The 27,812-nt window shown below is 31.1% G+C and overlaps 2 protein-coding genes across 2 annotated transcripts; both read left to right on the top strand.

Annotated features, from left to right (window-relative positions):
• Window positions 1–5,164: 5,164 nt before the first annotated feature.
• LOC132723602 (uncharacterized) lies at window positions 5,165–8,891 on the top strand. Its single transcript, XM_060708361.1, has 3 exons — window positions 5,165–5,367; window positions 7,137–7,451; window positions 8,288–8,891. Exons 1-3 carry the CDS (start codon window positions 5,271–5,273, stop codon window positions 8,695–8,697), a joined length of 822 nt encoding a protein of 273 aa, XP_060564344.1. The 5' UTR covers window positions 5,165–5,270; the 3' UTR covers window positions 8,698–8,891.
• Window positions 8,892–12,776: 3,885 nt separating this feature from the next.
• Window positions 12,777–27,530, top strand: LOC132723601 (uncharacterized). Its single transcript, XM_060708359.1, has 9 exons — window positions 12,777–13,104; window positions 13,365–13,664; window positions 13,821–14,123; window positions 15,167–15,211; window positions 21,428–21,553; window positions 22,112–22,172; window positions 22,467–22,534; window positions 22,826–22,850; window positions 23,322–27,530. Exons 1-9 carry the CDS (start codon window positions 12,885–12,887, stop codon window positions 23,395–23,397), a joined length of 1,224 nt encoding a protein of 407 aa, XP_060564342.1. The 5' UTR covers window positions 12,777–12,884; the 3' UTR covers window positions 23,398–27,530.
• The last annotated feature ends 282 nt before the right edge of the window (window positions 27,531–27,812 follow it).

Here is a 27,812-nt window from a genome sequence, read left to right as displayed (position 1 = left end):
TTTTATATATACAGGCGAACCAGTACAAGATTTAACCTCTTTTTGGCGATCACCTGACCTTAACGGTCAATAAGTGACGCCCCCGACGTAATAATATCATTTTATACATTTGTTCAACGGTCACTTGCTGTCCGCGGTCAACGGTCACCTTAAACGCTTCCCGAATCTAAAAGTCGACTTTCTGAAGCAGACGCCGGTTAGCGAGGTAAAACGGGCAGACAATCTGCTGTAAATACTTTTTAAAAGATGGCACGTGTTACAGATTGATAAAAGCTACTTTTACGCGCCATATATGAACACAAACCACGGGATTTCGAGAAATTCGCATAATTGCTCATCCGTGTCATCGTAATTACATACGAACTATTCTGATTGGAATGTCGGCAGACACTTGCAATGCATTCTTTTGAGTTACGCTTGTTTTTTTTTTTTATTTGTTTCGATTTTCCGAGATAAAAAAAAAATAAAAAGAAGAAAAAAATGCATTGTTGGAGGCGGAAGAAAAATTTTGTTTTTTTAACTTTTTTTATCAGATTATCAAGATTCTGATAAATTTGGTACGTATATAGTGCTTACCAAAGAAATAAAAATGAATTTCATCGCAAATTGTATATTTTTTTAGTCATAAATATATAAACGCACTCGCTCACATTTTGTGAAAATAAAATTGCATGATAATAATAGTGTCATTGTTAAATTACAAACATAAAGTCTATACTTAAGATGACCTCAGAGAGGTGACTCGCCGCGGCTCTTCAAAAGACTCTTTGATGTTTACAAACATGTTGTCCATGCTATTTAATTTGAAACATCAAAGGAAGTGTCGAAACTAAGATGACTTTCACACATTGTTCTATTACTTTATATTTATAAGTGAAGAAAAGATTAGGCATGTTTATTATTGTTCAGGAAGATGTGGGATAATTAGTGTCAATGATCGACATTATAAATCTTGAGTGCTTTTGTTTATCTGTTACATTCATATAATTATTCATGTTGTCAGGGATATGCATGTTTAACCATAAGTGGCAAACTTTTGTAAAAGGTTAAAACATGATGATGATCAAGATGATAATGATGACGACGACGATGATGATGAGGATGATGAATCAGATTACTTTATATAGTTAAATCAGATTTAGATACACACAAGCACTTAAGGATATCATAGTAAATATTGTTTATACAGAAATAAATGATAAATTTGTATAAAGATTTGACTCTCCATTCAGCAGCCACCTGTCTTAATCAGTCAAATTGAATGCGAATTGCATTGGCTGGTTACTTAAGACAATATTGATATGCAATGTATATTGAATTATAACTCTTTTTAATAATTCTTATTAAGAACATGCAATATTTTCAAGAAAGAATTGTACCGTGAAGATATATTGAACTGCTATGTTTGTTTTGTTGTAAATTATAATTAATACTGTGTAAATAATGTTAATAGCATAGAAAATTTTTAATTTCATCATAAATACACGTTTGTTTTCGAGTTTCGGGATGTCACGATATTTAGATTAAATTGTTTGTAATATTCTCCCCCAAAGTCATATCTAAAAGAATACAAAAAAATTACTCTGGTTCCAATTTTAATTAAAACACTAATAATAAATTTAATCATTAAAATATGACCGACCGTCAACTTATAACGTTTATGTTACAGAATCTTACTAATGCTGTAATGACTTTGCTTAGTTTTTTTTAAAAGTATAGCTTTTTAAGCATAAATTATAGCTTTGCTTCTTGAAATTTCTTGAGGAAAATTTGTAAAACAAAAAAAGTTCCTGCAGTTATTAGTATAGTACAAAATAAGCTTACAGGTCCGATCTGTCAGGCTCTATACTGTCGATAGCAAATATGTATTCTGAAATGATCATCCCTTAAAGATTATAATAGACCGTCCCAAATTTTAAGACTCAAAATCAGTTCAAAAGTATAGTAAACCGTCCCCAATTTTAGGACTTAAAGTCAGTTAAAATATAGCAGTATTGATAATTATATTAACATGCATATACATTGTATCTGTTTCGGGGCACACCTACTACAATCACTGTCGTTCTTTATTTGTCTAACAGACACACTATTTAAATGATAATAAACATAACTGTTCTTTACGTTACGTCATTTAAGCTTCAGGTAAATATTGTTGATTTGTCAGAGTTTGTTGTTTAAATCAGTTTGCCTATTTTTGCAGTAGTATGTCAATGCATATTCTTCTTTTAATATATCCTGTATATGATGTTGTTATATATGAGTTTAACTTGATGCTACAAGAACGTTTTTCTCACTTTTTTATTTCTTTCTAAACAAATTTCTTATTTTTTTTTAATTTCATTTTTACGTTTTCGTTAAATAATCTACTCGACCTATGATGACAGCATATAATTATGCTTAGTTAAACGAAAAATGAAAGAACAATATTCAACATTTAAAGTAAGCAGAGGGAATAACTGTATACATTACAATAAAAACTGATTTTTAAATATCGTGTGGTTATACGTGTTCGTAAAATTGTTTGGCACAGAGATGTGATATTCCATTAACTTTCAGCCAACCTAAAACTGACTTACAAATAATGAGTTAACTCACTCTGATGTATTTAGTTAAGTTTATAAATGCATTACATGTAAGGTACCATATGAGTACCAATTATAAATACATGAAGAATATTTATGAATAAAAACATTATTAAATAATATTGTTACTTTAAATTCAGTGATAAAAATATTAACTAAAACAGCGTTGTAACACCGCAAAACGTTCGTACCGCAAAACGTACGTATATGGACGTTTTGTGGCGCATATCGTCCACATTTTTCTGGCGTACATTTTGCGGCAAAAAGGCATGGTCCTGCATAACTTTCATGTTTTAAAGTTTATATAATTATCATTAATTCTGACCAGTTATTATCAGGTGTTAACGCGTGTTAATTTTAGCTCACCTGAGTATGCGCCTGTCTGTCTGTCCGTCAAAATTTAGCTTGTTACCTATCTAGCATCCACATGCCCTAGGCAATATGTCCAGAGTTATCTGCCCTTGAATTACAATATCTGTTAAATTTCACATTGTTACCACTCCAACACTTTCATTTTTTCTTCAATCTTGACGATTTTCAACAGAATAACTATGACCATAACATCTCCGGCTAGATTATAGGCTAAATCTAACAAAAAAAACAAACAAAAAACGCGCTATATTTCACCTTGTTAGTGCTTTCGTGTTTTCTCCATTCTTAAACTTTTTATACAGAATATGTATTACAATATGGTCTTGATTAAGTTCATTTATGAGCCAAGAGGATTCCCATTCCCATCCCCGCTCCCCGCCACAAAACCTATCTTGTTCAATTATTACTAGGCGACTTAAGGCCCTATATCCATAACAATGTAGCTCTCTCGCTCAAATATGACTTCGCTGTCAAAAGCCTCCATCCATCCCCCGTAAAAATGAACGTAGAACCAAACCTCCATAATCTACAAGAACACAAAAAATCATTCCCACTTCTTGATGCAATTATATGAAATGCTGTTGTCAAAAGCAAAACTTAATTTTAATTTTAGTATTTTTTGTCATTCACTCAGTCCAATCCCCGGTTTGTCCGTCCGTATAGCCGTCGTTTTCTGTATGTCTATAAGATTACATTTATTTCAATATCATCGTTTTTGTATCTCTGCTGCCGGTGGTTCTGCTTGGTTCCATTTCATAAAAAAATCTATTCGAAAAAACATCCTCGGCATAAGCAAGCATATAGAATGTTTATTTTGTCATATCTTTACCTGAAACAATATAAAACCAATGAAAGTAACGTTTATAATGAATATATTTTAATACAGAAAATATGGACGATATGCGACGAAAAGACACACTCCCGCCGCAAAACGTACCTAGTACGATATACACCGCAAAACGTCTACATGTGTACGATATGCGACGCAAAACGTCCACACGCATACGTTTTGCGGTACGGAAGTTTTGCGGTGTAACACACCGTACAAAGGGTGAACGGGGTAACCAGGGTAAAATGTGTAAAATTTCAAATACACTCAAACTGTAATGGCTTAATAAATCACTCCTGAAGCTTAGTAAAGACTAACAAAAGGGCTACGATGGCCCTTATATACCTCACATTATTCTCATGTTTGTAACTTAAACGTTCGTTAATAATATTCAGGAAATATTATGACAAAATTATAATGATGTAATCTCTAGTGACATTGATGACAGACTGCAATGTCAAAACAGTTATTTACAATTGTCCGTCAGTGATTGTAAAGTTCTTGTAGATAAAAATATATTCAAACAGGATTTTTTAGTTGTAGTTGAAAAGACCTTGCAATTATGTGCATATGTGTGCGTGCGCATTTGTGCGTTCATACGTATATTGTATGGATGAAAGCGGGGAAAATAATTAACCTGCCAACATTCAACAATAATTTTAAAAACACACACAAAAAATCGTTCGGCTGATAAGATTCGTCAAGATTGACTATGTGACTCAAAGCATTTCTTTTAATATGTCAGCTTCAAGTTTTTCAAGTGTTTAATCCCATTTCCGTTCAGCCAAACTGATTTGTTTATTTGTTGTTGGATTGTTTTAATTTTGTTCAAGTATAATGATAGTAGACAGTTTTCAGCTATATCAAATTCATAGTTAACGTGCAGGTTCGAAGACAAGTATTTTTCTCCTAAAAAAAAGTTCAAAATAAGGTTACATACTGAATCTTATATTTGCAGTATTGTCCGTTTTAACACACTTTTTCATTTTAAACATTTGTAAAATGTAATAAAATTTATATAATCATTCGATCATTGAATTAGTATCACATCGCAACATTTACAATATACAATTACTGACAAGTGAGCCATTGAATATGATGTGATATTCACCGGCAGATAACATATTGACCGAGGCGTGGACCGTGAGATTACAGCTATATTTAGATCATATAATAATACCATATATTATCTGATCGAAATACTTAATCGAATGTTACGAAAAGTATTAAATTTAACAATTGTCTAGGAAGCTTCCACTGACTGTGCGCATAAAGATAAATTCAACGGAAACAACAAATACAGATGATTTGATACTGTCTGTCAATTTTACATAAACGTAAAACGTAATTGGACGGAGTGGCCAATTCCCCGAACCGGAAATAGTTACTAACACTTGAATTTGTAGTCATATCTAAATGAAGACTAGCTTTAAGCAACGAATTATTTTTTAAATATATAAAAGAGATACAAATTGTTTTCTATAAATATGAAAACGGATACCAATATTAAAATGTTAAGGATTTTCTATAAACTGTCCTTAATATTTTTTGTTATATCATCAACCGTTATCACACCCGGCAACGGTAAGTTTGACTTTAATTCTATTTATGAATTAAAACATGCAATAATTATATAATTTCTTTAACATATAGTTAAATAGATTACGTAATGATATTACATAACTGTTCTTTTTTAATTAGGAATGAGATTTTGCAAAAATATGTATTTCCGGTTTCGTTTTTCATAGAAATAGCAAGCACTCGTCATCTTTTATACCTTTTTTAATGCGTTTATTTAAGGTCGCCGCCGGGCGACCGTACACTCAAAATTCTGGAAACAAAGTGATCCCTCGGAAGCAATAATCACAACAAAATTACATAAGAATTGCAGACTCGGTTTGATTGAGTCTGTAAACGAGAAATAATGAATAAGTGCAACATCACTCACGCCTCTTAGCACCGGCTTGACCGGTACTCAATTCTCAAAACTTAATAGTGCTGGCATCAATGATCCCGAAGGACCAGAAATATAATAACACTGAAGTGTAGTACGGGGCAACTTTTTACAGCTGCCACACAGCACTTGACACCTGCTGTTGTGAAGTACAAAATTCTGGAAAAAAATGATCCCTCGGAAGCATTAATCACAACAAAATTACATAAGAATTGCAGTCGGGCCATCATAGAGCGTCCCGCCGAGATTTTTGGTCAAGTTTTTCCAGCTTTATTGGTGGAGGAAGACCCCAGGTGCCCTCCGGGCATTATTGCAGGCACGAGCAGGCAACTGGGTAGAACCACCAACCTTCCGTAAGCCAGATTGATGGCGTTCTCACATGAAAGATTTTGACCCGAGTGAGGATCGAACCTACAGCAGTGAGGGACCTGTGATCTCAAGTAAGCGACTTTAACCACTCGGCCACGGCACAGGCGGACCCCAAACAAAAACAGGACAGGGCACAATAAGTCAATGAATTAACAATTTTCATTTCTTGTTTTACGAACTAAGGATGTGCTTCTTCAAACTTTAAAATGTCGCATTATTTCTTTTCTCTTGACTTTAAGATTACAATAATCATAACCATCTATTAGCAGGGAATATTGAGTATTGTAGCACAGCTCAACTACTTTCCATAGCCATGCACTGTAAGAACCTGAAATGTATTAGCTCCACGCTGTAAAAAGCTGAAATGCAATAGCTAGGCGCTGTTATAACCGAAATTGTAATAGCATTAAAATAAAAGTTAATAGATTGGTGTTGTATCAATATTTGCTCTGTTACATGCTTAGTATTAGTATCGAGCGATTAAAGTTTGAACTGGTGTAGCTTAGTGGTTATACCCTGAATTGTTATAGCCCTGGCGCAGTAACAACATATAATTATTATGATACTAGATTCGTAGTGTTAAATGTTCGGCCTGCATTATTTGACGTCTTTTTAACTGATAGCTTGAGGTTGTAACAATCTAAATTGTAATAGCTTGAGATATGTACTGCTACGACATGTATTTTAATAACTTGGTGCTGTAATTATCTGTATTGTGACAGCTTGGTTATATTACAAAATGCACTGTGATGATGACGATGTATCAACTTGAATTGTAATAATCTTGCGCTGTAACTAAAAGACTTTTTCTAACTAATTTAAAGTAATTGACAGTTTAAGATGAAAACTGAAATGTTTTTTATTTAAAAGTGTATTTTGTTATAGGAAGCGGAAGATGTTACTGCAATACAGCATAACGCCAATTTTATGAAAAATGAACATAAAGTAAAAGCGAATTCTAAATTCAACATATATGTTAAATCGTGCATTTTTATTGCGTAGAATGTAATGGTATTATTTTATTGTATAGGTGATGATGGTTTGCGTAAGTGTGGCATATTGAAGCTTGACAAACCCACAATACTAGGAAGGAATGTGACATTTTCTTTTACCCCCGACATGTATGATCCAAATGCAATTCTAGAATGGCAGCGCCGCACGTATGTAAGAGATCAATGGCAAACGCTCCCCTTTAACAACAAGTTTACACAATATGAGAAAAATATGACTTACCACCTGATAATAACATACAGTGAAGAAAGCGATGAAAAGAAATTGTACCGTGTTCATTATTATAATGAGACAATACATTGCTTCAAGGACGTTGGGACACTTAGGCTTGAAGGTATTGAATAATAAATATTTTGCTGTAATATCTGTTTTCTTTAAAAAAAAATGTATCTCAATTATTATAAGTGAATGAATACTCTAGCCATAATCACATAATCAATAATCACAACATGTTATTTACATTATTTTATTATAATTGTTTATTAATATCAGAAACTGGATCTGTTTTCGATTGATTTTGTCACGGGTCGTTTTATTTATTATATTAATTGTTCATTTTGCCCTGCACTGTTTGTCATTTAGTCGCGGGAAAAGTAATCTAAATGTCCGCGCATGCGTCGATTATCGTTGTGTCCTTTCTGCTATTGTATTGTATCGGATGGTTCCGTAACGTACGCTTATTAGCGGAAATTCACGGAAACAGCCGGAACAATTCAACTATGTCTGTTTCTCGTGCAATTGTGTGAACTGTTTTTGTATGTCCAATCGTGTTGTACGTTGTATGAAAGAGATTTGAGAGAAAGTTTTACATAGGTTTTTAACATTTTCTTTCTTCCAAATTCCAGCGAACTTTCTTCCCCACTTAACTTCGTCTTTATTCTCTTACGAGTTAAGATATACAATCATACTTACATTAATTCTTTAAGTTTATTTAATAGAATTTTTGATAGGAAATAACTTATTATTAAGTTATTTACTTTATGTATTGAGACGTTGTGGCTTTTTCTTCGTATTATATTAAATTGTCAAACCTACGCAAGGAGTTTAAATACATTATTCCCTGTGACAATTTCTATAATGAATTAATCATGGTCGGAACACCCACGAAATGTTTATATCAACACAAATTAAAATATTATCAGGCTTATTATATTTTATCTAAACTTATAGACAATTTGTGTGGAGTCGTCAACCTCAGATCTGAAAAGGTGGTTGAGAATGGGACCGTAGAAATCGAATATTATCCGTCAACTAATGTGATGAGAAATAGTGGTAGTTTCAAACGTGAATGGAGACATACGTTCGGAAGGGCAAGCCAAATATTGAAATTGACTGATGGCAATTACCAAGAGACTTTCGATGAGGAAAACAATAAATATGTATTGACAATATATATGTTTAACATTTCTATGAATGGAGAATATTATGTTGATTGTGGCGGCTCTGGAGCATTATACACAAAACATATAACCGTGTACTTTCCAGGTTTGTGTGTGTTTATTATTCTGCATGTTATATCTATTAAACAAATTGAAACCAAGTTATCAGATCAAAATCACCAGTGCATGACAAAAGTATGAAAGACAATTTTATTCACGTGCAGCGCCAGCCAGCAATGTTGTTTGCATCAATATGAGGACAAGTTTGATTCTTTAAAAAGAAGCATGCGAGAGGTCTTTTTTCTGTTGTGGAAGATCTGTTTAAATCGAAAAAATTTGGGGATATTCTTGCATAAAAGACACAGTGAGTAATTATAAATTACAATTATTTAACAAAATAGAATTTATTATATATATTGAATATAGTATCATTTTGAAAGTTTGTTTTACACTAAGTCTTCATTTTTTAAATGTTTTGAAAGATTATATGCCAGAGAAATGTACTTTTTTCTTGGCGCATTAGGGATAGTTTTTCTACAAAGAGAACAAAATTTAAAATGAATTATATATATATTAAAAGTATTTAATTTATCCAAAAAAAAATTGTGAAATTCAATAAGCAAATTTAAATTTTCTGTAAATGTTTTTGAAAGTATATGGAAACATTTCCTCTACATTTTCCAAAACGGGCATAAAGTATGTTAATCAAGCAATTTAAGACAATGATTTACATGAAAAATGTTTATATAATTTTATTAGAATTAAACAGCATATAAAACTGCATGCCTCCAACCACAATATTTGACGAAAATTAAACAGTAGTAAAATGTGTGCCATTTGCGCCAAAAAAACCTGCGTTGCGTTATTTAGTCATACCGGTTCAAACGTTTAAGGAGCAATAAACTTTCGGTACATTGTTCACTCGGTCATATAATAGTGCATGGTGATAGTGTAGCTAAAAAATTCACTGTTACTATTTATCAGAACATGAAATATTAAAACGTTATTCAGAAAACAATACAATAATGGATTTATAAATTTTAAAACATTAAAACGGAATCAAACATCCACGTAGCGCTAACTAACGTTAATGATATTTTCCGATTTTTATGTGTACCGATTTGTTCACTTTGATGTTAATTTTTTGTTTAAGTTAAGTCGTATATTTTGAAACAGAACATGCACAAAACCATTTTTTAGACTGTTCCTAATGAATGTACGCTTTAAGTGAGATTCATTCACTACAATCAGATACGCAAAAATGGATGCCGCCAAAAGTCCTGAACACTGTGGAGAGGACTGACCTCTCCAATAATTTTAATACGTATTTAAATGTAATTAGAAACAAAATATGCCGATATTTTCAATATATGAACAGGGAAGCAATGTTTGTCATCAACTTACAATGATTTTCAGTTGTAAACTTTATTAAAAGTTTTAACTACAGTATTGTTTTTCAGCTTGATTGATGATAAATGAAACAAATTTATTAGGAAAATTGGGATAATATCCTTTTTAGTAATCTTTCTCTGAGCGTAAGACCGTACTATTCCTCTTCTTTCCGTGATGTTACAAATGAAATATCCGCCGATATGACAAGGAAAACATCAGAATAATTGCAAATGATTGTTTTCAGTATAAGGATTTCAAGAATTTGTCTGAAAATATAGGTTGATATAATAGCGAGGACTTTTCGAAACATTTAACATTTATAAGAAAAAAAATTTTAAGTGTAATTATCATAACAAGTTATTAATTCAGTAAGATAAAATGTGAATGTTTTAATTGATGATAAAGTTATTCTACAGGTGACTATAGTTTAAATAAGTGTGGTCAATTGAGTATTGACAAACCCACAATATTAGGAAGGAATGTGACATTTTCTTTTACACCCGACACGTATGATCCAAATGCAAATCTATATTGGATGCTGAGCATGAATGGAATAGATCATTGGTATGGGTTCAGTTCAAGAAATACGAGAACAACATTTGAGAAAAATATGATTTACTATCTGATAATAATGGACAGTGACAAAGACAACGAGGTATTTTACGCTGTTCATTATTCTAATGAGACTGTAACTTGTACCGCATACGCTGGGAAATTTACGCTCGAAGGTATTGTAGAATTAATTTGGTTGCTATTATATTTATTTTCTTTAACGTATCACAAGTAAATGAATACACCAGCCATAATCAATAAACATTAAATTTTATTTGCATGTATCTTATGTATAAGCCTATAGCTAATAGACATTGGATCTGCGTTCCGATTGATTTTCTATTATGTATTATTTAACGTCGGAACCAATAGATGTTTATATAAACACAAGTTAAATTACTATCTGCCTAACTATAGTTTACCTTAAGCTATATACAATTTGTGTGGACTAGTCTTCCTCAGATTTGAGAAGGTAGTTGAGAATGGGACCTTGGAAACTGAATATTATCCGTAAACTTATGTGATGAAAAATAGCGGTAGTGTCGGACGTAAATTGTTGCATGTCCTCGTAGGGACACACGGAATATTGAAATTGGCAGATGATAGTTTTGAAGAGACATTGGGGCAAAAGTAAAAAAAAATATGTATTGACAATATTCCGGTCCAGTATTTCTATGAATTGGAATGATTGTGTTAACTGTGGCTATGGAGCATACACATATTTTATAACTGTGAAACTATCTGGTTTGTGTGTGTGTTTCCAAGCTGAAATATTATTTAAGAACATCAGAACTTATGCAGAAATACAGTTTGTATTTAAAACAAATGTACACTGAATTGCACTTCTTTTGCAACATTTTATAAATATAAAATATGGTTTAAAATGTTATTCTCAAATTTCTTCGGAACTGCACATGAAAAAAATGAAATCATTTGTCCATGACTGGTAATTAGTTCCAAACGATGATTGTGTATGTATTCTGCTTTCTGCACGAGGAAAGTGATGTGAGCTTAATATATGATTTTTTTTATTAATTTAAACTGATTTTAGCAAAACTGCAAAATAAAACTTCTATCACGTAAAATTATTTACATGTAATTCAAAACTGCGCGCTAGCGTTATATAATTGCTCTGAAATGTAAGTTTCTGTTCAATGTCATATTACTCATTGAAAGGTAAAACAAATTTTCATTCTAAAACATATCGATGGGTAAGTGGAATAGGCCCGTGCGCAGAAAAATTCCTCAGTGCAACCGTGGACGAAACCGGAAAAAAGTGTCAGGCCTTGGTGCTTGAATGGACAAACACTTAAACAAATATCTATATGGCTCAGTATAGATTATATGGTTGCATATTTCTGCCACCAGATAACCATATAAGTAACTAGTTAATTAAGAGGTTAACTAGTTACATAAATAGTTAACCTCTTAATTAACTAGATAGTTATCAGGTTAACTAGTTATGTAACTAGTTAATCTCTCAATAAACTAATTAGTGATCATGTTAACTAGTTACGTAACCAGTTAACCTCTTAACTAACTATAGTTAGTTATCAGGTTAACTAGTTACGTAACTAGTTAACCTCTTAATTAACTAGTTAGTTATCAGGTTATCTGGTGGCAGAAATATGCCACCATAAGATTAGAATATATATTTCATTTTGGACTTGAGCATAGCTACTCGTACTCGCATAATAAGCATATAAGCAGTGAATAAGTATACAATACATTTACAAATATTTAAAAAGAAAAACTGAAGAAACATATACATATCTTTCAAAGCGAGAGACAGAGATGTGTGAAAAATATCCCTTCATTCAAGGATATATTACGTGATTTTCTCCTGACGTAAAAAAACAAATAATGTCATAAATAAATTTTGTAATTATTTTCGCGTTTTTATGTTTTATTTCTTTTAGTTTTGTCTTTTCTGTTTAAAGAAGTTCAAACGAAGGACTTGTTATTATTATTATTATTATTATTATTATTATTATTATTATTATTATTATTATTATTATTATTATTATTATTATTATTATTTTCTTTATTACTATTATAAAAACTATTATTATAACTAACTGATGACAATGAAATGGGCAGAAAATACATAAGAGTTGTCGGGTTTATTTGTTGTAAAGTTAAAAATAATGATTGCCCAATCTGAATATTTATATATTTTGATAACGTAGGTGTTGCATTAGAAATGTCTTTCAGTGTATACAAACATTTAGCGTTTTTTTTTTCTATATGTGTATTGCTATAATATTGGTTTTAGACAAATTTCCAGATATTTATAAAACAGTTAGATTATAAATGATTGATTATTTTTTTTGTATTTTTAAAAATTGTATGCATAATTTTCAGAACCACCAAGTGAACCTATAATAATTGGATTACAAGACATAGAAAACTGCACTGACTGTATTGTTGGTGAGGATCTGGAGATGTTCGATCTTGCCTGTCAAATACATGCTGGTTCCCGTCCTATAACTGTTACCATGTCAATAGGAAATGAATCACACACCCCTCACAAAATAAATTCAACAACCTATATGGTACTTTTCACAGTTCGGGACCGTCATCACATGGAACATGTGACATTTTCAGTCATGAACGATTTATTATCGTCACCTTTAAATGTTACTGCTCGGATGTTTGTTATAAGTAAGTACACTATGCTAATTTATATGTATTTAAGATAGTCTGTTTGAATACTGTTACTCTTTGTACAATCACAATGCCAAATGTAACAATCATGTTTTTTACCATTTTGTTGTATGTCAATTTTTTAAAAAAAAAGGAAAATAATATTTACCTGTGTAATATCAACAAAATGATTTGTTTTATTTCGTCCCATACATGTTTAAACGTTTGATATTAGTGTTTTGTTAAATATCATAAAGCCTTTATTTGTATATTTACAGAATCACCAACATTTCAATTTTCGGTGCCGGAAATTCTAAAAGACGGAGAAGGTGTCAGCATCACATGCACGATGGATGACGGAAGACCTAATCCGCATGTGTATTTTAACATTTCCGGTTCAGAAGTATCGTCTGCAAACTCACATTTTTATAATTCGACTACATCTTTAAATACCAATATTATCACTTTAACCACATTCAAGAAGGAATGGAACAAAGAAAGCATCACGTGCTGTCGTTATAACGAATGGTACACAACTGTGCGGGACTGTTCACCACCAAAACAAGTTAATTATCTTTGTACGTTTTTTTATTTTTTTCCTTTAGATTTGTTTAAAATATTGAGTGTACTACATTATTTCATATTTCATTTATAGTCTTTTAAATAAATTTTATTAACATATTTCATAAGATATAGATGTATACCATTTAAGCTTAGTTTATCGTTTTGTTTAGTTCCTCCCACAGATGTAATGTTAGAAGTCAAAGTTGATGAAGACAGTCTGAGTCAAATGTATGCTACTTGCACAGTGTATGGCTCGAACCCAGTCTGTAGCGTTCAGTTTAAAGCTACAAGCGGTATCATCGGATCAGAAAAGTCTTCAGAGAACATAAGTCTACCCCACGGTGCGTGGAATTCTGTGTTTGAAGTAAACTTGAATGTCAGTGAAGAAGACAATGGTAAAGATGTAACTTGTGTCGTTGAGTGTGGCGAGTTTGCTGTTAACCTTACAGACACTGTCAAAATACTCATGCCGTGTAAGTTTTTTTCCTTTTATCCATTGTTCATTTATTTCATGTTTTAAAAGAAAAACATGAATCTTATAAATGCATGCAATATCATAAGTCATTGCAATTTTAATAAATGAGAGATTTTTCCAGCAACTTTTGTCAAGCCGATCTTATTATGTCAATTACATGAATTACAAGTTTATTTTTCATGCGTCGATCTTGATAACTAATGAAATCTACGGTCTTGTTCAAAGTGTTTGAATTACAATTGCCCGACGTTGCAACACGTTGGAATATCAAATATATGTTATTATGATAGACAAAAAAGTTTAAATCTAAAGTGAAAAGTTTAAATCACAATTTTCAGTGATACATCACATGTATGTTACATTGTATTTGCTATAGAAGCGTTTACCAATTTTGTTTTAAATGTATACATGTATACTTATACATTTAATATATATTGAATAGAAATTTGTTGATAAAAAATAATTTCAAAATGTTAAGAATTGTAAACTGATTTTTAAATTCTGATTTAAACGTAAAAAAACAAGTCAAACAACATTTATATAAAATAAACGAACGTCTTTAAAACTCTATGTCAGCCCCAAAAAATTATAAAATAGGTCCCATTTGCAAATGAAAATCACTATTGAGTTTATATAGTTTTTTATTATTAGAATCAGCTTAAAGCTCATAAAAGATAAAATGTCTTGAATGCCTACCAGAACTGTAGTTGCTGATGTTGACGAATCACAAGTACAGACTTGTTGATCATCAGTTATCCGTCTTCGGTTGTTATTTCACTCTGGCGATAAGAATAATGAACCGGACAGAATGAATAAAAATGTAGCTTTTCGAGTTTATAAAATATATTTCCCTGTTTTTTACTTAACAACGCAAAACGTTTTGGCAATATATTGTCAATGCATGTATATAGTAATACATAACAGGAAGCATAATAATAATAATACAAGGCACTGAATGGCATGGACAATGGTATACACAGAAGTATTGTTATATACTCTATTAAAGGTAATTAAGATTTCTCTTTTTATTTTCTATTACAGCAAAGCCAGATGATAAAGAGACAGGCGATGATATGAGTACACCAGGTAAAAACAGAAAGATGTTCAACATTGGTCTATATGTGTTACTGTTTTACCAACAAGTGTTGTCCTTAAAGTTCGTATAAAATCCCAATTATAATATAAAGCAATATTAGCATCTTTGGGAAAACATTTGTATTAACTATCGAAATATCTAACAGCACGATAAATTGCATGATAAATACGACGCAAGTTTTTGGTTTATTTTAATTTTCTACTTTAACAATCGAATTTCGCTAACCGTCGCTTGTAAGAAAATCTTAAGGTTTTCTTCTACAAAACGAGCTATATTTTAGTGTGCAGTCAATAAACTGGTTCCAACTACCATGATTATCCGCGTATGTCTCAAGGTTGCACATTTAAAACTTTGGCATTATTCACCACTGTGTTCTTAAAACTAAGCTAGTTGCAAGGAAAGGGTAAACAAAAATGACGTAATTCCATGTTATAAATAGGAATTATGCGTGTTTATGTAAAATCAATTTAAATAAGTTAAAATAAGATAAAAAGAAAACAGGGAAGGACGACGTGAATGCATATGCGTATGTCATAAATCAAAAGATGGAAGGGGCTTTGCAGACGAGTTTCGCGTGAGTAGATCAACACTTTTTCATAGCGGCACTGTGCTTATTACAAAGAGACAAGCGGACGAAAGTGTGTTTCCATTCATACAAATAATACATAAGCATAGAATATTGACAGATAATCTTTATATGTGGACGGAACAGGAAATGTAGTGCCTAGGCGGGATGAATGGTATTATAGAACAGAACAGAACAGAAATTTTATTAAGACTTGTACAAAGTACATCATCTACAATACATTATATTCACATATATTTTAACTGCATGAAAATTTACAAACAAAATCTGGATATCACATTTTACGTATTCAATAGTTTCATAATAAAATATAAGTAGATAAACTAATAAACAAACAAACAACATGCATATAGCTATGAAAAAAGATGTGCATTTTCTGTATACTTTTATAAATAAATAAGATTAATTATGAATATTTTTGGCATGGAAACAAATCATTTGGAGAATGAACATTGATTCAATTCAGACATTATTAGTTAAAAGTGTATAATACCTAATGGAAAGAGCTTCTTTAACAAATTTTGATAAACGTACAAGCTCATTTTTATTTTTCGAGTTTAACAGTTGAATAAATTTGTATACTGATGGATTTCTGTAATAGTAAGTTTTTAAGTGTTGTTTTCTTATAACGTCATAGCATTTACATATACAAATAAAATGGTATTCATCTTCAATATCTAGATTATTGCAACACAAACAATATCTTTCTTCGCGAGGAACCATATTTCTACTAAATCTACCTGTTTGAATTGTAAGCGGAAGACCATTCATTCTTAATCTACAAAAATAAAATCTAAAACACCTAGGTAGTATATTAAGATAACATTCATATTCAAAACAAGATTTAACATTTCTATATATACATAAAACAGGACTTTTTTCAAGATTACTGAACCATTCATTCTTGCTTGAAAGAATCAATAAGGCGACATTTAAATTCTGATAAAAACATAACCTTGTCTATGTTGTTACAATTATCAAAAATGTATGAAAATCCATAGTTATTTAAAATATTTTTAACATTAGAAACCCAATTTGTCTGCCCTTTATTGCTTTCTTCAAGTGCTTGGGTATAAACTGTTTTTAATATTATATTGTCTGTATTTACAAGTTTTAACCAGAATTTAATAATTCTTACATATCTATGAATATAAAATGGATATCTTCCAAGTTCCCCATATACACTAGTATTACATGTATTTAATCTAACTTTTAACAACCTTTTACAAAATTTTAAATGTATTCTCTCAATTTCCTTAGATTTAGAATAACCCCAAATTTTTCACATGAATAATTTAATATTGGTGAAACGAAGGCATCAAACAACTGACATAATGTTTTGGACTAAGATCAAACTCTTTACATTTACATATCAGTATGTTCATTGATTTTAAAGCTTCTCCCAATAAAATGTTCTTGATTTAGAATAAATTTACCAGTATAGTTAAAAATAGTACCTCGATATTTTGAAATCATTAACAGCTTCGATTTCTTGGCCATCACAGGTCCAATGCTCAGATGCTAAAAGTGCACCCCTTTTTCGAAATACCATAATTTTGTTTTGAAGGTATTAACTTTAAGGCCCCCAAGTATTACAATAAGACAATAAGAGATTCAAAAGAGTTTGTATTTCATCTGGGTTTTTTTACCTATGATAGCCATATCGTCAGCAAATAATAAAAGAATTAAAACTATGTCATCTAAAGTAAGACCTGCTTCAGTTTCAGACTGAAGATATAATTCAAGGTCTTCAACAAAAAGAGAAAATAAAAGAGGGGACATAACTTCCCCTTGACGAAGACCTACAGCATACAGAAAATAATCAGAATAGCTAGAACACGACTTAACACAAGATTTTACTTTCTGATACATATCACGTATTATACTGAGTAACTTCCCTTGAATTCCGCAATTGTACAATTTAAACCAAAGGCCAGTTCTATAAACAGAGTCAAAGCATTTCATCATATCGACAAATATAACTTACAATCTTTTATTATCATTTAAAAATTTCTGAACCAATGAATTAAGAATAAAAATAGCGTCTAAAGTGGATTTTCCCTTACGAAATCCGAACTGTGCATCAGAAATAGTGTTGTGTTCATTACAAAATTTTTCGATTCGTCTATTTATAACTGTAGTAAATAATTTTGACAAGCAACTTACAAGTGTAATGCCTCTGTAATTATTAACGTCATTTTGATTCCCTTTTTTAAGCAGTGGGATAATTATACCTTCGGTCCATTTATCAGGAAAACAGCCCGAGTTTAAGATACAATTAAATAAGTCACAAATATGAGACGATAAAATATCAATACTTTCTATAAAATATTCGTTCAATAAACAATCATTACCATAGGCTTTATTACGCTTCAGTGATTTAACAGCCGATAAAATTTCAGAACAAGTAATAGGCTCGTCTAATTCAGGAAAAATGTCATTAGTATTTGTAAAATCATTATTTTCACAAAATTCCTCAGCTTCAGCGTTGTAACACTCAAAAAAATCATTACTTAAACTAGAAAAATATTCTCTAAATTGTTCTAAAGTTATTTTATTATCAACCTTTCCTGTTTGCTTTTTAAAAAATTTCCAAAAATCTTTCGGCTTACTCTTTTTCAAATTTTCTATTTCTTGCATTTTCTTTCTATAGAACATATTTTTCTTCTTTGTAATAACAGATTTATAAGCAGATTTATGGTTACACAAAATTACTCTATTTTCATCCGTTTTACAACAATTAAATGATTTTAACGATTCTAAATATACGTTTCGTGCATCGATACAATCCTTATCAAACCATTCTGTGTGCTTCATATATTTTTCTGCATCATAATAATGAACATTTCTATATTGCAAATTATAAGAAAAAAGAGGATCTGCAAAACTCCGCATTGTATCTGTAAATTTATTCAATGCATCATTAACAGATTGTCTACTATTACAATCTAATGTATTAACAATAGTATTAAAAACAGGTAAATTTACAATTATGCCAGAACGAAATTGTTGCTTGAAATCATTGTCCCACTTAAATTTAATCTCAGAATGACCTGCATTATTATCGTGCGTATTATTACATACAAGTGACAAGGTCAACGGCGCATGATCACTCCATTCATTAAATGAATGTATAGTAAAATCACTGATCAATGAAAAATTGCGTTCGTTGCATAATACATAGTCTATCACAGATAAACCGTTATGAGATAAAAATGTATAGTAAGTAAGTAAGTAAGTAAATTCTTTATTATAGTGACATGTGTTATACGTATATACATACACATAAATACACAAAGATGAACACCCGGCCCATAGGACCTATAAATCACCTTAACAAAAGATCATATTCTGAGCATGTATTATAGATTTTAACATGTTATTAACATAATAGTAAATTCATATCAATACATGTTATGCATTTACGGACAGTTCAATTTCAATTAATCATGATCTATTATACAATAAATCTCTCCTTAACAGATATGCTTGTACAATAAATTTAATAACTTTATTTTGATGGTTGTTTACGAGGTGAACTAGTTTTTCATTGTCTGCCATTGTATTAAATAAATTGTTTGAAATAACATTTCCAAAAACAACAGTTCTTATATCATTGTAAATGGGACACACAACAAGGAAATGAGCTTCGTCCTCAATTTGATTTGTTTGGCACAAATTACAAAGTCTTTGATTAGGCAATTCTCCGCTATATCTACCGGTTTCTATTCTTAATGGTAGGATACCACATCTAAACTGCGCGTATAATGAGCGTTCATTTCTTCTTAAATTTAATAATAAATAATTTTCACATGTGAAGGATGTCTTAAATAATGTGTAAGTTCTCAGTTTTGGTACGTTTTCACAATCAGTAGTCCATATGTCTGCGTAATATTGAATCATTTTTGAATTGGCACAGTCCATATTGATGGCCAATTTATTTTCGAAATGATCACTGAGGTCTAATTTCGTCATTATATTCTTCACTTCACTGCACCAATTATTTATTGTATCACTTTTCTCATAGTCACAGTTGAATGCCTGTTTCGTAATCCTATTATTAGGTAACTTCACAAGTCTATTCCAATAACGGATCATGCACAACCAACGTCTGTAATTACACGGTATCCAACCTGTTTCACCTGAAAGCGCAAGTTTTGGAGTAAATCTATGAACTCCCAAGAAATAGCGAATGGCCCGGTTTTGTGTGTTATCTGCCGATTGAAAGTTTCTATAAGTGTTAGTGTTCCCGATACGGCCATTAATAATACGTAAACATGATGATTTGCAAAGATCTAACAGTTTAATACCATAATTGTTATGTTTACTATCTATTGTGGCCCTGCATGAGGTACTATCGGGTTCATAATCTATGTCATCAATGTTTTTGTTTACTTTATCATGTACAATGAAATCATTTTTTTTGCCTACCCTACTGTTAAAGTCACCAAAAAGATATATAGAACCAAGACTTTCATAAGTAAATACATCGTTTTCTAATATTTCAAATAAGTCGGTATTAAAAGTATTATATACAGGTGAATTTTCGCCCCAAATATATACACCACATAAATATATATCTTCATCAACATTAAAAAAGTACGATCTAATTTCAACCAAATAATTGTATCAAAATGATTCTGAACAACTTGAATTCCTTCTTTTAAGTGTTCTTTATAATAAAGCACTATTCCGCCACTACATCTGCGCGCATTCTTATTTTGAAACTTTCGAAAAAAGTTATGAGTGACGTAACCATTAATAGAAATATAACTGCATATTATAGCATCAATGGTATTTTAGCATGGTTGTCGAGTGAGAATTTCTTTAAAACAAAATACGGTCGCCCATGTTGGACTTTTCCATCATCACACATGTACAGACTCAATGAAACTGAGTCTGCAATTTTCATGTAATATTGTTGTGACTTATGCTTCTGAGGGATCACTCTTTCTCTTGATTTTAATAGGCTGTTATTTGTAAACCCACAACATTAAATCGTGCGTGTAAAGAAAGAAATATTCATTACCATATGTAAAGATTTACATAAAAAATGTAAAATCGCTGAGACAATACATTTTTATATGATAACAATTCATTTTTATATGATACATACGAAATATTATGTTAACTATAAGGACAGCTGTCTTATATTTATTATGAATAAATGTCTTACACTGTTATTTGTAACGATTTTGACCTTATGAGACTGACTATATATATATATATATATATGGTACTTTTGGTACTTTGTAATTCTAATTTGGAAGCAATTACGAGTGACATAAAAAGACAAACATATGTAAAATGCCTCCTGTTAACTTACTCATATGTTATTAAACTGCGTTTACAAAAATGTATTTTCTAAACCCTTAGTAACCACGTGAGCTTAATAACAAGAACTCGCATTTTTATACATTACTCAAATTCACTTAAATGAATGGGTACAGTCTCTTTCAAACACAGCCTTTTCTCCAAATATATCAAACAAAGTTTATATAAACAATTTGATCATGAACAAAAGAAAGTAGTGTCTTAATATTAAGAAACATCATTAAGTTTTTGGCTAAGTGCATTGATATATAGAACAGTAATCGTTTTTATGTTATTTTTATTACAGACAAAAACGAAACATGTGAAGCTTCAGGAGCTGTAATTGGGTCTGTGATTGCTGCATTAGCTGTTGGAATTCTTATTGGTGTGATTTGTACCTTGATTATTCTTATTAGAAAAGGAATTATTGCAGGTATTGTTATAACATCGTTTTTTGTCATTTATAAAAAATTATCTGAGAAATATGGTTTATAAGCACACCTTGTAATAGATTGATAGTCATCGATAATACATAAAACCATTTTACAACGCTGCATTATTTTAGATCTTTTAAAAGAAGTGCTTATGCTTTTATTTAATGACTTGTTTCCATTCTTTGTTGATGTTTATTTTAATAATTCTGTAATGTAACAATTACAATTTGAAATAAGAAAATGTGTGATGTCTATAAATTATGTAGCTATACCGGTTGATTTGTTTTATAATGATTGTTTTTGCAAAAATGATGTAGAACACATTATAATTGTGTTATTATGTAAAACAAGTTATTGAAAACAACATAATATGTTATGAGCTTTTTACCGTTTTAAGTGGTAATAATTCTACTTTTATCAAACAGATCTCATAATGGTTTGTCTTGAACGATATATATTGCTTGCTTATGTGCTTTAAACGTTCATTAGTTTATTAAACTTTAGACGCAGTAACCGCCTAGAATTTAAATGCTTTACTATGCTATTTGATAACACAGGCTCGAAAACGCAGCAGACAGTTTCTCATGAAATAGAATTAACTGGACCACCAACTGCTCTGTAAGTTACGAATGTTTAAAATGTATTTCTTGATATAAAATTACAAATGTATTTCGTTTCTTTTCCAACGACTTTGCTAACTAAGATAATCTGATTTTATATAAGCAACTGAAAATCATGATTTTATAATTTGTCATAATTATATGAAGAATCAATTCAAAAAATAAAAATGGTCAAACTAGGCATTGTTGCTGCATATCATCCATGAATCTCATTCGCTCTCTGACGACAATGCTTAAATTGATAACTTTGACATTGAAATTTGACTCGTATTTTGAAAATCATTTCTACTAGGGATACCTACGAGCAACTTCAAAACAGAACAGATACTGAAATCAGGGGAACTTATGATTCTCTTGAAGGTATGTTCAATTTTATTATTTATTTCATGTTGTTATTTATTAAACATGTTTTTAATTTGAAATAATTACTTTTGGTATAATGATATTTCAAATGAATCTGTATAATATAGATCGTGTAGCATTGTAAAACTCATATACATGTATTTTAGCATAATATGTCCACTAAAGTATTTTGATAGTTTCTAATGTAAAGTCTGACATGAATTTATGATGTATACACAGCTTAATTGCTATTAAAATGAATGTTATGGTTTTCTTAAAAAAAATAACTACCAGCCGTCTCTTTTTCAGTCAACTCCGGAGTACAACCAAACAGGTATGGAAATCATAAATATTTACACAAGTATTTAGTTATTTCTCAGATAGCTGTAATATAAAATATCCAGTTATACAAAAATTGATAAAATTGGTCTTTTTACAAGAAATGCTCTTCATAATTATAATGATTATACTAAATTCTAAGCCCATTATGTATGACTAATCTACGGGAAAGTATAAAGTTCATTCTTGCCTTTGTATGGCCTTATTAGTGTAGCTAATAATTCAGCTGGCTCAATGCGTTCAAATTATTTACAATGCCTGTTTAACAAACAGTACAAACAAATAATATGTCAATGATATATTGTTATAGTGCATAGTGTTGACCAAAGACTGTAAACTGAATGTTTGGCATAATCATGATAATTATTGTTATTAGATCTGCATTTTTACATGCTTATTGTTTGTTAATTTTACTTAAGCTTTTAAGTGCTCATTGTTAAATGTTCATTCATATGTCTTTTTTCAGCCAATTACAGTACGAAAGTCTGAATGAGGAAGCAGAGAACTGTCACACATATACAGATCTAAAAGAAAGCCAATAAATTTTGAGAAACTACTTGAGAGAATTCATCTTGAACGTTCTAGTGTGTTCGGAAAACAGAAGGATTGTTTGTAATATTTGCACTTCTGTTATTATAATGGAAGATGTCCTTACAAATTGTCGCATTATACATAAAGATAAAAGGGTGACTTGTGTAATAGATGAAAAAAGGGCTTTGCATGCTGTATTTATATATAAAGGGAGATGATTAAATTCAATACAGTTGCACTTTCCCTTTCATGGGATCAGATAAAGATACAAGTGTGCAGGTAAATTGTTACAGAAATACACATATACCACCAAATCGATATGCCAGTCAAATTACGAAACAGCGCGTGAAAGCAACGGACTAGCTTTATATGTATATAACGGTGTCTTTTGGGAAAATATAAAATAGAGAGAAATAAATAAATTCTGTTTTAAGGACGGGTGTTTATTGGCATTTATTTTACTACTTGAATTATTCAACTTTATTTGTAAATAGATAGATTTTTTTTTATTGAATTTTCATACATTTGTCTTCACACTTGTATAGCGAAACTAGTATCGTTTGCTAATTTTGCTTAAAAGTGTCCGTTTTGTTATTCTAGTGATATTTTATTATAATTATTATCTTACATTTTCTGTAAATAAGACATGAAACATTTGCATTCACTTATTACCTGTGTAGTAGTATATGTCAGAATTTCTAAATTGTTGTTCGTTCACCAGTTTATTCATCCGTATAAAACTTATATTAGAACTTGTTGGTAAGATATGAATGTACCTGTGCTTAAACTTTTATGTGAATAAAGACAGAAGACTCATCAAATACCATTCTTGTAAAACCCATAGAGTAATGAGTTATAGTTTCAATATTGTAGTATTATGTTATGATCTTTTTTAATATTATATATATTTTTTCCATGCATGTTTATTTGAATAAGTGTTGCACGTAAACGGTATTGTTCGTATTAAATTTAGTTTGTATGCTTTATACATGTATATTGTACTCTTTCTAACAATTTTAATTAAGGAGGTATAAAAGAATTCCAGCAACAAACAAATATTGCTTTATTCGATTTCAATCATAGCTAATATGTATGTAGTATATCAGGTGAGAATACTTGAATCTTAAAGGCCGTTTGTTGTCGCGATTCTGGTGTTTAAGAAATTTAGAGATACCCGTTGTTGTTGATTTTGTCCACAGTTATATTTCAAAGAATACAAGAAGGTTATTTCGGTTCCTAAAAACAACGGGTCTATTTGGAAAGTAAGGAAAATACTGTTTTAAAGACTGGTGTTTTCTGGCATTTATTTTACTACTTCAATTTGTCAACATTATCATTATTTTCAACAAACTTATATTATTTTTTATTAATTTTGCTTAAGCGTGTGTGTTTTTCTATTTTTTTCTTTTTTTTTTTTTAATTTTATTGATATGTTTTGATAATTATTATCTTACATTTTCTGTAAATAAGACATGAAACATTTGTATTCACTTATAACCTGTTTATATAATTATCAGAATGACTGTATTGTCTGTAAAACCCCTGTCACACTAGGAAGGCGTTCTCACGGCGTCCATTTAAACTTTAACGCCGAGGTGAACGCAGTAAGATCACAAACACCGCCGCAGCATCGTCGTAGCATCGTAGTGGCATCGCATAGAACGCCGACCGACGGCGCGCATTTTGAGCATGTTCAAAACAAACGCCGTCACTCGGTGGTCTGAAATGTGCTCAGTGGGATCGCAGCAAGGACGCCGCAGCAACTCAGTAGCATCTCCTACAACGCAACAGAAGCGCCGTGAAAGTGCAAAAGAACGCCGAATGAACGCGGTGGTTATCCCTGGCGCTTATACGGAGTGTGTGCGGCGTCTTTACCGCGCTTATAATGCGTGTGCATGGCGCTTTTAGAGAGCTTTACGATTTCAGCGCAGTGTGAATGCCGCGAGAGCGCCGTAAAAGCGCAAAGAACGTTGTAGAAGCGCGATCCGAACGAAGACAATCGTCAATTAAAACGCCGTAAAAGCTCCGTAGCATCGCCATGATCGCCAAGGGGACGCCGTGATGTCTCCATGAAGTCTTCATGTCATCAAAAATATCACATTTTTCATTGCGATCTCGCGGCGCTTTGTTAAATTTTACAACGCCGTGCAAACGCAGTGAAAGCGCAGTCTGGTGTGACAGGGCCTTTAGTTAACTTTGTTATTCATCCGTATGAAACTTCTATAAGAACTCGTTGGTAAGATATAAATTTAACAGTGCCTAACTTTTCATGTGAATAAAGACGTAACTATAAAATATCATACTCGTATAGCCCATGGAGTTATACGTTCAATATTGAATTATTATGTAATGACTCTTCGTCATAATTTTATACCCCCTGGCGTCCGTCTGTCCGTCCGACTGTTAGCAATTTGGTTTCCGGAGCATAACTAAAGTTCCATTTGGCCCACAGTATTCATCATTCATAGGATATTTGCCCATATTGGGTAGAAGACCCCTATTGATTTTGGGGTCACAAGGTCAAAGGTCACTATTATTTGAATACTGAAAATGGTTTCCGGGGCATAATTTAAGTTCAATTTGGCCCACAGTTTTCAAACTTCAAAAGATGATTGTCTATATTGAGTAGAAGACCCCTATTGATTTTGGGGTCACAAGGTCAAACATCAAGGTCACTATTAGCTAAATATTGAAAATGGTTTCCGGAGCATAACTTAAGTTTCATTTGGCCCACAGTATTCGAACTTCATAGGATGATTGTCTATATTGGGTAGAAGACATCTATTAATTTTTGGGTCACAAGGTCAAAGGTCAAGGTCACTATTATTTGAATACTGAAAATGGTTTCCGGAGCCTAACTTTATTTCCATTAATTTGGCCCTAAGTTTTCAAACTTCATAGGATGATTGCCCATATTGGGTAAAAGACCCCTATTGATTTTTGGGTCACAAGGTCAAATGTCAAGGTCACTATTAGCTTAATACTGAAAATGATTTCCGGAGCATAACTTCAGTTCCATTTGGCCCACAGTATTCAAACTTCATATGATGATTGTCCATATTGGGTTGAAGACCCCTATTGATTTTGGGTCACAAGGTCAATGATCAAGGTTACTATCACCTTGAAATTGGAAACAGTTTTCGCTCAATAACTCAAACCTTAATTAACCTGCAGCTGTAAAATTTTATAGGATAAACAGCTTTATACCCCTGACGTCTTTTCGTCCATCCATTGTAGCATTTTTACTTAGAAGATAACAACTTGATGGTGGTGCTTTGAAAACAGCAACTTTATATATACATGAATGTTCTTCAGCTTTAAAGAAGGGTTTCTTTTTGAAGGAGGTAATACTGTATTTAATTCCAAATGATTCATCCTAACTAAGAGAAAAAGTACTTTCGGGCATATAATGCTCTGCCTAGCGGTGCTCTTTTTTATATATTTTGACATATTAGTTTATTTGAACAAGTGCTTCGGGTAACCGGTATTGTTTGTCTTAAATTTAGTTTGTATGCCATATATGAGTTATAACTATTCTTAATAATAAGAAACATTCCAGCAACAAAACATATTGAATTGCTTTGTTCGATTTCAATTAAAGTTGATACATATGTAGTTATTATTATAATTTAGAATTAACCGTTCGTAATGTTTATTTTCGAAAGTTTTTATTTTTAAGAATACAACAAATTTATGTCGGTTCCTTAAATAGCATCTCAAATTTGTTCTACACAAATTACAATGATGATTGACTCTCACATTTATTTAAATTATGTTATACCATCTTATCGATGTTGCAATGACATTCGAAAAGCCTTTTTTTAAATTTCGCATTTTAAGAATAATTGTATAGAATTTCTAGTTTTGCTTCTTAAAAGTTCTTGAGGAATGTTTGTCAACTGTTAAAAATGTCCTTGCTATGTTAGTATAGTTACTTTCTCCATAAAGTATTAATTCAATTCAGCCAACTTTTCTTGAAATAATGAGCCACACTATTCTAACAAACAGTTTTATGTTTTTGTTGCTGTTTTTTTGTTTTTGTTTTGTTTTGTTGTTTTTGTTTTTTGTTGTGTTTTTTGTAAGACTTGTTTTTTTTTCATGTTAAACTCAGATTCTTCAAGTAAATTGGAATATAATAGAAGGCCTTTGAAAATTTGTATCATATATGTCAACAAACCACAAAAGAATTTTATATTTATATACGAGTTATGTTGGTAAGTGTGTGATACATGTTCCAATATTACATAGCTATGTAGTATAGCAAGTGATAAATTGTTTTAGAACAAAATATATTTATTCATAGCAAATATATGTTGAAATAAACCACTTATATCTTAAACGAACTATTCAATAATATTTTCTCAATGCTATATTGCTACTGATTTTATTAATTATATTTGAAATAATTATAGAAAATGTGTCTATT

This window comes from Ruditapes philippinarum, unplaced genomic scaffold, assembly GCF_026571515.1.
Source record: "Ruditapes philippinarum isolate M1 unplaced genomic scaffold, ASM2657151v2 ctg4806_1_1_1_1, whole genome shotgun sequence".
In the NCBI taxonomy this organism is placed as follows: domain Eukaryota; kingdom Metazoa; phylum Mollusca; class Bivalvia; order Venerida; family Veneridae; genus Ruditapes; species Ruditapes philippinarum.
This window is presented reverse-complemented; position numbering and strand designations above follow the sequence as displayed.

What these genes read in the sequence shown, in the direction of transcription:
- LOC132723602 (XM_060708361.1), top strand. Translation starts at nt 5,271, where the DNA reads ATGAAAACGGATACCAATATTAAAATGTTAAGGATTTTCTATAAACTG. An exon ending in CGTTATCACACCCGGCAACG is followed by an intron (nt 5,368 to 7,136) that starts GTAAGTTTGACT and finishes TTTATTGTATAG; the next exon opens with GTGATGATGGTTTGCGTAAG. An exon ending in TGGGACACTTAGGCTTGAAG is followed by an intron (nt 7,452 to 8,287) that starts GTATTGAATAAT and finishes CTAAACTTATAG; the next exon opens with ACAATTTGTGTGGAGTCGTC.
- LOC132723601 (XM_060708359.1), top strand. Translation starts at nt 12,885, where the DNA reads ATGTTCGATCTTGCCTGTCAAATACATGCTGGTTCCCGTCCTATAACT. An exon ending in TGTCAAAATACTCATGCCGT is followed by an intron (nt 14,124 to 15,166) that starts GTAAGTTTTTTT and finishes TTTCTATTACAG; the next exon opens with CAAAGCCAGATGATAAAGAG. An exon ending in CGATGATATGAGTACACCAG is followed by an intron (nt 15,212 to 21,427) that starts GTAAAAACAGAA and finishes TTTTTATTACAG; the next exon opens with ACAAAAACGAAACATGTGAA.